Raw genomic sequence first — 12,954 nt, 5'->3', positions numbered from 1 at the left:
GAACCAAAAAAGAAACAGTTGCCATCGAGTCGTTTCCAACTCATGACAACCCCACGTGTCAGAGTAGAACTGTGCCCCCTAGGGTTTTCAATGGCTCGTTTTTCAGAAGTAGATCACCAGGCCTTTCTTCTCAGGCACCTCTGGGTGGACTTGAACCTCCAACCTTTCAGTTAACAGCTGAGTACATTAACTGTTTGCACCACCCAGGGACTCCATCCTAAAAGCAGGGGAGGCCATTAGACATTTAAGCAGACCTGAGGTGGCCTTTTGACCAGACCCGCTGGCTGCCGCAGGGAAGAGAACTCCGTATCTCGTTTGTCTCTCCCACCCGCCATTTTCTTGCCATTTGAGGCTGTAGCACTGAAGGCCTGGTAACAAAGCCTCTCATGCCCAGGGTAGCCCAGATTTGGGGATTTCCCTCCCCCTTTCTGTAGCAGAGTGGTTAACTCTTTGGCTGCTAAACAAAAGGTCAGCAGTTCAACTCCACCAACCACTCCCTTGGAAACCCTGTGGGGCAGTTCTACTCTGCCCTATAGGGTCACTCACTATGAGTCAGAATAGATTCGACTGCAATGGGTTTTCTGTGAGTACCACTTAGAACTTTCTCTCCCAAGCAGACACCTCTGAAAGCTGCTCTGCAGTTCAGAGTCTTCAACTTTTTCTGTGGTTTCACATACTTTAACACTAATGTGTATACAGCTTGCTAATTAATGGAATCATTTGGATCTGAAAACATCTTGTTCTAATGGGAGGCTGCAAAGCACTCTCATTAATTCACAGGTAACATTATTCCAGCTTTTCTTTTATTATTTTTTTCCCTCTCCCCAGCTTAGCTTAATAGCTGGGGAGAATGCTTCTAATTAGCCTTGTGAAAACCACTCCACCAGCACACAAAGCGCCAGTGACTGTCTCGGGCTCCCGTGAGACGGCAACCCAGGTTTGTTTACCCAAAGGGGGTAGAGGGTACATACAAAGGTGAAACTACCAACACACAGAGAAGTGGAGAGCTTTGTGGCTGGGATGAGAGAATACTGGGGAGGTGGGTAAGTCAGGTAAAGGCACTAAAAATGACCCAATGTAGTGTGAATCAGAGGGGGGTTTCCTATCACATGTGTGTCAAAGGTGTCCCGCAAGATGATTTTCGGCACAACTGATCTAGATGTAAGGAAGGAGAACCTGTACTTGCTACCACTTCTCTCCTAGGATGTGAAGACTTGGCACACTCACTAATGGGAGACAGATCACAAGTGACTTTCTTGGTGTTAGGGAGTAGTTTAGGGGTGACTTGCAGGTAACCACCTTCCCACCATTTGAAAATGAAGATTTGCAACATGCCCTTGAAACAAGTAACATTCTTGGCATATTATTTATGGTGTAGTTGATCTTATAAGTAAGGGCACCCTTCTCCCCACTGGACAAGCCTACAGACTTTTGGGGTATACCAACAAGACCCATGTGCTCCCTGGGATTTCCTAATGTGTCTGGGTGGTAAGCGTCAGCTTCAGCAAAGGAAGTCCCACCCTCCTGGATGCCTAACTTCAAGGCTGATCAGTGTTTTAGAGCAGATGGGCCAACTACGGGGCTCTAGCAATTCCACCACAAGGAGAACCTTGAGACATAAATAAGTCCTTGTATGGCTATCTAGTCAAAGTGATCTCTCACTGCACTGACAAGCTACTCTAGAAGCAAAGATGCTATGTTGTCGCTAAGATGGACTATTAGAAAATTAGAGTGTTCTGGATAAAAACAACTTGTTCTTCCCTTTGGAAATACATCATCTGCCAGTCCTTTTGTTTGAATGCACCTCCAAGAAAGATCTGGAGTCAGGCCAACCTAGATTTAGAGCCCTCCTCTGTCACTCACTGACTGTATGACCCTGAGCCTCAGTTTCTCCATCTAAAAAATGGAGCACGTGATACCTCACCTGTAGAGTTGCTGAGAAGATTGCATGAGATCATGTAAGTACAGCACCCAAGATAGCACTTGGTTCCATAGAGGGAAAATACCCATCCTTTCCTTTTTGAGACTTTTTTCCTCCATGTTCCTTCTACAAATCAATATAGTATTTAACAATAATGCTGGTTCATTTAACACTTCCCTGAATGCTTTCACTGTTGTTACCATTATGATTATTTTCTCATCGCAGGTCTCCAGGTGGTTCTGAATTCCATTATCAAGGCCATGGTCCCCCTGCTGCATATTGCCCTGCTAGTGCTGTTTGTCATCATCATCTATGCTATCATCGGCCTGGAGCTTTTCATGGGGAAGATGCATAAGACATGCTACAACCAGGAGGGCATAGCAGGTAAGGGGAGGATTCTGGGGCACACTCCAAAGAGGCTGTTCATCTCCTCAGTCACTTTCTATACATTCAGATGCCTGTGCTTCCTGAACCACAGTGAGGTGAGAGGCAGAGATTGATTTTCTTCCCTCGTCTCTAAATTTTTTTTTTTTTTTACTTAAATAGATCTCTATGAAAAGAGTGAAATACAAACTTTGTCCAGCATTACTAAAAACTTTAAATGAGCTGCGTGATTTGAAAAACATTTAAAGACATAAGATCCTATCTTTTGTCAGTCTATCATTTTTCAAGCCAACCGTGAATACTTGAAGAATCCAAACTAACCTGGCACCTGTGCCTATCTCTGCTACATTGGTACCATTGGTCCTCAGTGTGATTTGTCATGAAAAGTCCTTGCAGGCAGACAGCTTTACCCTCAGCCAGTAGGTTCTTCTCATCACAGCCCTGAGTCTCTCATTCTGCTTGGCTAGAGGTGCTGATCCTGGCTCCTCTGCTCTTAATATTTTCCACCTCTCCATTCATGGGCAGAGGGTGGTGCAGTGGTAGAATTTTCACCTTGCATTCAGAGGCCTGGTTTTAATGCCTAACTATGCACCTCATGTGCAGCCACCACCTGTCTGTCCATGGAGGCTTGCATGTTGCTATGATGCTGAGCAGGTTTCAGCAGAGCTTCCAGACTAAGACTAGGAAGAAAGGCCTGGTGATCTGCTTCCAAAAATCAGCCAATGAAAATTCTATGGATCACGGTGGCCCGATCCACAGCATTTGGGGGGTGACCTGATGGCCACTAACAGCAACAAACATTCATAGGCAGAAGCCCAATTAACCTCCTAGCCCTGAGGGAGGAAGGGAAGCATGGTATCACCTCTTTGTCAGGAGTTTCTTTTCCTCAAAGAGGTTTATTTCTACCTCACGATCTTTTCCTTTTTGAGACTCCCTCTCCATGTTCTTTCCATAAATCAATATATTCAACAAGCAACGCTGGGTCATTAAGCACTTCCCTGAGTAGCACTAGAGTTTTGGCTTGCAGGATATGCTACAAACTGCTGTCTTAAATTACTAAACTCTCAGCTTGACCTTTAAAAAAAAAAATTTTAAACAGAAATTGACAAGCCCTTTAAACAGCTATAAAGTAGTTTAACACAAAGAACTTATTGGAAAAATACCCCCCAAAAGGGTTTAACGGTGTCAAATTTATGTGATTTGTTTTTTCAAAAAACAAGACCTTTTCATCTTAGTTTTTGGTATCTTGGTGGAGAAAGGGAAGCACCTGCCTGGAGCATTGAAGGATACCTCATTTCTCTCCATCTATCCTGCTTCTCATTCTCATTCAGCCCAGCTGTTAAATTTATTTTGTTAAGAAGGACAGCATCTATGCAACAGGAATGAAGCGTGTTGTTCATATTCAGAAACCAAAAGAGATTACCTGGTCTGTATGATCTGTTTGACTGGATGGATTGACTGGGTATTTGTAAGACTTCTAGGTCATTGTTTGCCACATGGCCACATTCCTTTTAAAAAACAAAAAACCTATAGTCTCAAGATCACTCAATTTTTACTTTTTTGATGGAAAGTCTACTTAAGAGGAAACTGTTTTTTCAATCTAGAGAGGATTTCCCTATTACTTGGGTCATAAATGTATAAAATAAACTATCATGTTAAAAAAAAAATAGGATTCCTTTTACATCAGAACAATCAGGTCTTACCTTTAGCTAAAATTCTGAGATTTTCAGCCTTGCATAAAGAAATACCAAGTGATGCAATAAGTAATATTTCTCTTTTTTCAAATCCTTCCTTCTAATCACTTTGAGGTACAGCTAGCCCTGAACCAATAAATTTAAGTTTTGTGGCTATGCCAGAGCTTACCCTAAGACCTGCTTAAGAGCTAACTGTAGTATGTCTAAAGCTTATGCAGTTGGTTTGAAATCATCAATGACCCATTTGATCCAAACTCATCAGGCAGTCACAAAAATGTTGAATCTCAAAGATTCCCCGTCACTTCAGCAGTGGGTGATGGTGCAGCTGTCATCAACAGGACACCAAGTGGGGGAGAGCGAAATGATGAAATCCTGCCAGTAGCCAAAGATGACTACTCTGCCTCACCACAAATGTCTGTGCACCACAAAAAAGCAAAGGACAACTGCTCCCCAAACTACAGGTGATTTCATCACCCTAATGGAGAGACTTCAACTCACTTACTTTGGACACATCATCAAGAAAGACCAATTGCTGGAAAAGAACATTGTGTTTGGCAAAGTTGAGGATCAGCAAAAATGAGGGAAACTCTGAGTGAGATGGATTGAAATAATCAACGGACTTAAACATACCAACAGCCATGAAGATGGTGCAGGACTGGGTAAGGTTTTGTTCTGTTATATATAAGGTCACTCTAAGCTGGAGCCAACTCAACAGCAACCAACAACAGTAACAGTGGAAAAATAGCAAAAGTGTGTTTTCTACTGGTGGCAGGATCCTATACAAGGTTGTTCAGGTTCAGGCAACCCTGAACATTGGTTGGAAGTCACTGAAGGAAGAGCCTTACCATTCGGACTGGCCATTTTAGGATCATTTTGTCTATCCTTGGTAGTTAAACAGGACCAGGAAAAGAACCTGAGACATCACCTGCTTCCTACCATGATGATCTGAGACTCATCAGATGATGTATGTAGTGGGCTTTATCTTCCACCACAAGTTCAGAAGAGAAGTCAGCTCCCATCAGGGAAACAGCCATAAGCCAGGGGAGCCAAGGTATCAGAGGACAACAAGAACAAGTGTTCCAACGAGAGGAGCCATGCCAGGCTCCACCAGGAAGGTGATCTCACTCTCCTGTGTGGAACCAGACTCCCTGCTGGGAAGGGGGGCTGAGGACGCTTTGCTGCAGAAGCCTCCCCTCTCAAACACTTTGCAATCAGTAGCTCGCTGTCTCCTCGTTCCTAAACCTGCCATGTGATGACAATCCAGGGAACCACTACATCACTCCCCAACAGAAGCACGATACCGCTGTCATCAAGGCCTCTTCCACCTACACAATGACTAACACTGATGAGGAGAAGAAAATTTACAGGAATCTGGACACCGTTAATGCAGCCAAATAGTAGAAAACCAGAAACCTGCACTCTTTGAAACCATTCCCCCTGTGATTCGGAGAGTTTTGCATAACCTTTGGAATGAATTAATCAAAAAAAAAAACCTTAATCCTTGGATTGAATTACCATATTTTCTGAAAATTTAGGTCCTACAATCTGCTCTGTGTGCCTTTGTTGTATTGTAAAGGAGCCTACCTCAAATGGAACCCTGGTGGCACAGCAGTTAAGAGCTCGGCTGCTAACCAAAAGGTCGGCAGTTCAAATCCACCAGCCACTCCTTGGAACCTGTATGGTGCTGTTCTACTCTGTCCTATGGGTTGGAATTGACGCGACAACAACGGGTTACTTCAAATCCTTCTTTTCACATTTTGAGGTTATTCCTCAGACTGAGAATTTTACATATTCATTTTAGGTTTACTGTCAAATCCATACAAAAAAGCTATGGACCTGGCCAGGTAGACTGTTGCTCTGTCTCTATGCTGCCCTTCCAGTTCCCAGTGGAGATGGTCACAGAAGTGGCAATTTCTTCCCAATCTTGAGGCACCTGCAAGGCACCTTCCTCATTCCTCAACAGATACATCGCCATATGCCACTACCTTTTGTTTCTGGCTATCCCATCTGTTTGATGGTGCTCTGAGCCAGGTCACTCTGAATAGCTCTCCAAAGCACAATAATTACCCCTGAGACTGGCAAAGAATTGATTGGCTACAACCCAGAAATGAAATCACCTTCATTCTATTTACTGCTTAAAGTTGGGTCCTAAAGAAAGTAATTGATTTTGTCTTTGGTGATTTCTGCTGGGAACCCGTAACTATAATGCTCCCAGGTTTTCCTCTTCTCATTGGTATTAACTGCATTTCTAAAATCTCTTCTAATCTTTACCTCCATTATTTTACCAAAAACTCAATTTGGACTTTGCAGAATGACTTGACCACTCTTCATTTCTGTTTTAAAATGTGGGAACCACATTGCTTTGTTTTTGTTCCCACCTCATCTTCCCACTTTCCTCCCCAGGACTTCATGACTCTGCGAAGAAAACCAACACATTTTCACGTTTAAGCGCATTTCCCCTCACCTGCAAGTACATGTCGCTAGGGCTTGCTGATGTGTGTGTGTGTTCACATATTTCAAGTGTTCCCTTTAGTGCTTTTTATAGATACCTATTTTTACCAGATCATCATTGCTTCTTAATTGTTCTCAAATCTCTTTTTTTATTGTTGTTGGAGACAGATTTAAACTAGCAGAGCTGCACTTGAGCCTTTAGATAATCTTTCCGAATCTCATCCCTTTCTCTTCTATTAATGAGTTCACTTCCCCCTGATGTCATTTTCTTTTTAACATATATTTGTAAAACACCCAAATATGTTTCCCTTTCTTGAGGACACTCAGACCTCACCTTGGCAGCCTTCACCTTTTCCTTATTTCTGCCTGTTTCAGGAACTGGGGATGCCAGAAAAGCTGTCAGATTAGTAGTCACAATGGGGAGATTGTGACTTTATTCTGCTAAAAAGCAACCCATTGGCAGAAGAAATGCCAATTTCCTCTGTATTTTTTTCACCTTCTCTTTTTGTCCCATCTCATATCATTCTAGCACTTTTATCACGGGGGTTGAACACATCACCCTAGAAAACCATTACTAGAATAAGTGAAAACCCAACAAAATTTATGATCTGTTTGGTTCTTGGTTTTTCTGTCTCTCAACTTTCAATTTTTTAAGTGTTTGTTATCCACTTTTTTATGTATTGTTTAGGTTTGGGGTTCACGTTTTGGTTTCCCTCCTTTTTATAGCCTGCCAGTGTTTAAACACACATCCAAATCCGTAAAGACGTCACCAGGCCTGGTAGGAATTGTGACTAAAGGGTAACTTAACTCAGCCACATTAAAGGAACCTCCTGGAAGCCAGACCCTGGACTACGGAAATGGTGCAGACACTGTCACTCCTTTGAACAGGTCAGAGACCAGTGATGAGACCTTTATGCCTAGGTCATCGCACAAAGGACTCACATACTACCTTAAGCACAAGGTCAAAAATAATAGAAGAAGCAGCATTATTCATGATAGCCCAAATCTGGAAACAATCTAAAAGCCCATCAACTGGTAAATGGGTAAACAAAATGTGGTATGTCTGTACAATGAAATATACTAACAACAACAAAAACATTTGCCATCGAGTGAATTCTGATTCATCGTGACTCCATGTGTGTCTGAGTAGAACTGTGCTCCATAGGGTTTTCAATGACTGGTTTTTTGGAAGTAGATCACTAAGCCTCTCTTCTGAGGCACCTCTGGGTGGATTCGAACCTCCAATCTCTCAACACCCAGTGGAATATACTACGCAGCAATAAAAAGGAACAGACTATATTGATACATGCAGCAACACAGATGAACCTCCAAAAACATGCTAAGTTGAAAGAAGATGGACACAAAAAGCCACGAACTATATGATTTCATTCATATGAAGTTTCTAGAAAAGGAAAAGCTATTGACACAGAAAGCAGATCAGTGTTTGCTAGGGCTAGGGATAGGTGCAGGGATTGACAGGGATTCCCACAAAGGAATGTTTGTGGGTGATGGAAGTGTTTTAAGTGGATTGTAGTGATGGGTGCACAACTAATATAAAAAAAAAAAACTTAACTGTACACTTAGAACTGGTGAATTATAAGGCATGTAAATTATATCTCAATAAAGCTGTTATTGAGCTCAACTCTGTTCTCCTAAGAATCATCTCTTAGTTAAGGATTGATATTCCTCTTCCTGTCTTCCCCTTGGGAACAAACTGTTTCCAGTTTAAAGACACAAACTGAGAAATAGCCAGTCAACCAGTACTCTTCAGTACAGAAGACACTTGCGATTGTTTCAATACATCTGAAACAAGAAAGGATTCTGGGTGCTGACTCTAAATGAAGAACTACAAGCAAATTCTCTCTCTGGAGGCATACTTGGACTATTGTTAGCAGCAACCATGTCTTTGTTAGAATTAAGGTCTAGTGTGTTTATTACTGCCATGGCTTCCTATGAGTAAGAAACAGTGTTCTTAATTTCACAGATTTCAGTGATTTGCACACAATTACCTCCTAAAGCTGGGACAAAGACTTTCTCAGTATCTTACCATAATAGAAATTCCTAGATCAGTCAAGTCTTATTTAAATTTACCAATGATCTCCACGCTAAAAACATAAACCACATCTTAATTCCTTACTTCGCTAATGGCTATTTCCAGCATATGGAATTAGCCCAAGTACTGTCTTTAGCCATAATAGATGGGTTAGAGTAAGTACTTGCTGAGAAAGCCCTTTCCATACCTAGGGGGTATTCTCCCTGTCACCCACTGCCACTCAGTCTTGATTGGAGGTCAAAAAGTGATTCTTCCCTTTTGAAAGTTATTAACGCTGGAGAGCAGATTACAGTGCTGCAAGGTTCCGGGGGGCATGCAAAGATACAGTCAGTAGTGCTTGGCCGCAGGAGCCGTAGTAAAGACTGCTGCAGTTGATACTTTTTCCGTACAGTCATTTATTTTTTAAACTTCCTCTATGTAAGGCTTCTTCTATAAAGGGGCTTGCATCCCTGGTAAAGCATCATGTCATGTGTAATGGGCTCATATATAGTCAGTCAGGAGGCATTATTGGGTGGAATCTGTTGGCTAATTATATGAAATCTTCTAATCAATATAGCCTTCATTCTAATGGAAGTATTTCTAGATACTTTCACACACACACACATACACACACACAGACTCTCAGAAAATGCAGACTTCCCATCATTTTCCAAGACATTTTCCACTCGAAGTGGTTGCATCATTATTATTTTTTGATTGGTCATTGGACTATGATGCCAACACACTCCATCAAAGTAGACAACATCCCTACTGTCTTTGAGATCAATTACTGAGGTTAACACACAGTTTTTGTAACAATTAGTTGAAAGTACCTTCTAAATCAATGGCAGACTAAAATGAATACCTAGTTCCTTACGGTGTTTAATTCATATATGGAAAATTAATAAAGACATGTTCTACATTGCTGTTGCTATGGTTGTTTTGCCTGTCCCGTCAACCTTATCCTATCACTTTTCTCTCTAACTCCTCTCTCCTTCTCTCTCTGCCCATCTCTCCCCCTCCCTTCTGCTTCCTTCTTTTTTACCCTGGCCATTTGAGATGTTCCAGCAGAGGATGATCCTTCTCCGTGTGCTCTGGAGACTGGCCACGGGCGCCAGTGCCAGAATGGTACCGTGTGCAAGCCCGGGTGGGACGGGCCCAAGCACGGCATCACCAACTTTGACAATTTTGCCTTCGCCATGTTGACGGTGTTCCAGTGCATCACCATGGAGGGCTGGACTGACGTGCTGTACTGGGTACGTAGCTTGAGATGGGCAGTTGGAGGGCAAGGAGTCTAGAACGGTGTGAGCCTTTCCTTCTTGACATCTCCGTGTGGTCACATACACACCTTGATGGAATGGTTGATGTATATCTTTGATTTCTTCCAGGTCTTCCCCAAGAAACAAAGCATGAACTTTTCACCCTAATGCACCTGTCTCCCTGCCCACTAGGCTAATAGAAATCTTTCAGTTTGTCCTACCAGAGTGAGAAACACTGGCATGCAGTCAATGCTTTGCAAATTAGTAGGCTAAGCCTGGCGCAAGGATTCCATTCAACTCCTCATCCCGTTGTAGAGCTCTAATTCTGCTTTTTGTGCACCTTCCCCAAAAGAGAGCTAGAGGACAAATTATCTGGGCACAATTATTAATTCTTAGAAATATCAGGCTTTATCTTCTAAGAAGAAACTAATAAAGAAGCCATTTTTATTGAATTTTAAAGCATTGTGACATACTATTATATTTTTATTTCTCGTATTAAATCTTGCCTTAACATATTAAAATAGTTCATCAACCAAATACCTTGTCATGTTTACTGCTAACAAAACAATCTGCTGGGTTATATGATGCAAATTTGGTGGAGCCAACACCGCTTTGCTGACCTTTGAGCCACTGGAGTGCCTTAATGGAGAAGAACACCAGATTTCTATATACCCTGTCCCACAGGCAGAGACACACGTCATATTTAAGCTGTCTCCGTTCTGGCAGAGTCAAGTCCATTATTTGTAAAAGCTCCAGAAAATATAGTTCTTTGTAGTATTTCCTACTTCAGCATGAGAAATGACTTGCCAAAATCCAGTTTTGTTCTCCAGCATTTGGCCAAATAACTCTTGTTGCCAGTCTTGGAAATACCATCTTTCCCAGAGTTTTGCAAATAGTCAAATTTATTTGGCCATTGTGAAAACAATCTAAGAGCCTGCTTAGGAAACAACATTTACAAACTAAAGCAGGGAAGAGTGAGAGGGAAGTGAATGCCTTCCCAAGGAGCAGAGCTGCCAGAAAGGATAGAGCCAGTGCCAAGAGAGGTGTTGGCTTCTTTCTGAATCAGAATGAACAGTTTTGTAACAGTACGGAGATGTGGAGCAGGATATTGTATCATCTCATTTTTTTTATAAGCAGCACATCCTTTTGATTCAAAACCCTCTTTTCCCAGTTTTTACATTATAGTTGACATGCCAAAACCTAGTGTTGCTATAACATTTTGAAAATGGCTACTTGAAATTTGCCTGAGTACCTCGTATCCAGCTAACATTTATTAAGCATCTCTTGCATGCCATGTGTGGTCCTAGAAACTGAAGATTCAGACATGAATAAAATTCAGTCCAGACTGAGAAGCTCAGTCTAAGGAAGCAGACTAAAGTCCAAACTGAGTAATGGTGGTAAAACTAGAGTTCATGGCATCGTAGAGTTGCTATGTCCTGATACTTTCAAAAGAAGACAAAGGTCAAATCACCCCTACCACAAAGTGAAATAAAACATTGGAAAACACTTCTCAGGCTCGTGCTTGACGAGAACTTGGTTTTGAGTAATTCTCGAGAGAGGGAAAAGGAGTTGAATTGATGACACTTAGCAAAGCAAAGCAAATTCCCAAAGTGCCCTACCTGGTCCTTCCACCTGGGTTGGGTCCTTCTGGCCAGCCAGGGACAGAAACATCCTTCTGCAAATAAGCAGGTTTCTGCCAAGGGTCATAGAGCATATGAATGTATGGGACCTTGCTTTGGAGCCTCATCCCATGAGCTCAAACTCATGCCTTAAGTTGCTATGGAAATGCCTTCCACGGCATCAAATTGAGGGCAGGGTGGCAGTGGGTACGTGGGTGTGGGGTTGGGGCAAATAGGTATAATTTACTTTGCTGATGGCCCTGATCTTTTTTTGTGATCTTCCTTGATCACTCCCTCCCTCTCCCCCACCACAAGTCATTGATACCCCCCCAGCCAGATGTGACCCACAGAAATACTGTCATAATGACAGCCAGAGTGGGGAATGAGAAGAAGCACACAACTGCAACTACCAATTTTCGGCAGCTGTGTTGTGCTTTCTCCCCTGGGGTGTGTGTGATAGAGCTCAGGCTGGGAATGGAAAAAGTGTTAGAGGTGAAGGAACAATCCCAGGCTTATGGGACATGCCTCTCTCTAATTTTCCCAGCACCTTTCTGAAATGGCCATGTTGTGTATGTGTGTATGCATATGCATACGCGGGCACACGCACACACACCTAGAATTGAAACAGAGCCTCCAACTTCAGTATTCATGATGGAAGCACCTCCCAGCCCAATGCTCCTGCTCTCAGACAATTTCACTAATTGCTTTGACCTTTCTGTGGCCATTTCTTCCTTCCTTCTTCCCTCTTCCTTACTCCCCCTTCAGCATTCCTCCTCCTTGTCTCTATGCCTCTCTCTCTAACCCACGGACTCTCAAATCTCAATTTGCTTCAGCATTAAATATGGAGCTTTCTAAATGTAAATATAAAGATGCCCAGGCCTCCATCAGCACCATTCAATTAGAAGCCCCAGATTTAAGACGACAGTGTCTGCATTTTGAAAAAGCTACCCAGGTGATTCTGATGTCCCAGCTGGAATTTGAAAACCCCTGGGAGTCTAAGCTGTTAAACCTGCATGGTGCTGATTTGATGCCACTAGATTTGGCCTAGCCTAGGCAGATAGTTTCCACAGAAATTGGAGAAGTAGGGGCTGTAGGTCAGAAGAAGCACTCCCTTTTAAGCTCAAGGGTCAAGTCTAGAAGACCTGAGAAAGAGAAACCAAGATTTTAAAATATAGGAATGAATAGAAACCCCAGAGCTGGGTTCATTCTGAACCCCCAAACACATGGTTAGATGTTCCTGGAGAAAGAAGAGTGTACTAATGCATTAAAGAAGTAATTGATTCAGTAACTGGATGTAGCCTGGAATGGAAGCCAATAAGCAAATGGCAGACATCAGCCTTCGACTATGGACGATATTGAGTCTATTTCTTTCTCTGGCATCCATTATTGCATTACATTGATTTTGGAGAATTAGTGGACTAAAAAATAAAATCAAAATAGGTCAAGTAGTGCTTGAACATTGCGTTAGCTATGACAGCCATTGGCCTTGCTTTGGGCCAAGGCCCCAACTAGCTGAGCAATTTGATTAAAATATATCATTTCTTAGAAGTATGCAGATGACAGGGTAAAGGGGGGGAGAGGGACCCTGGGAATT

General features: G+C 42.4%; 1 protein-coding gene across 12 annotated transcripts in view; it reads left to right on the top strand.

Moving 5' to 3' along the window:
* CACNA1C (calcium voltage-gated channel subunit alpha1 C) overlaps positions 1-12,954 on the top strand; it is an 896,734-nt gene that overhangs the window by 646,492 nt on the left and 237,288 nt on the right. For 9 of the 12 annotated variants that reach the window (XM_049885097.1, XM_049885095.1, XM_049885091.1 and 6 more), the window contains exons 6-7: positions 2,147-2,305; positions 9,542-9,738. In XM_049885097.1, the coding sequence (XP_049741054.1) occupies positions 2,147-2,305; positions 9,542-9,738 (356 nt within the window). Of the gene's footprint in view, positions 1-2,146; positions 2,306-9,541; positions 9,739-12,954 lie in introns of those variants that run through there. The other 3 variants (XM_049885094.1, XM_049885093.1, XM_049885100.1) reach the window with 3 other exon arrangements.

Source organism: Elephas maximus, chromosome 4 (assembly GCF_024166365.1).
Source record: "Elephas maximus indicus isolate mEleMax1 chromosome 4, mEleMax1 primary haplotype, whole genome shotgun sequence".
In the NCBI taxonomy this organism is placed as follows: Eukaryota; Metazoa; Chordata; class Mammalia; order Proboscidea; family Elephantidae; genus Elephas; species Elephas maximus.
The sequence above is the reverse complement of the archived record's forward strand: the minus strand, read 5'-3'. Positions and strand labels throughout refer to the sequence as shown.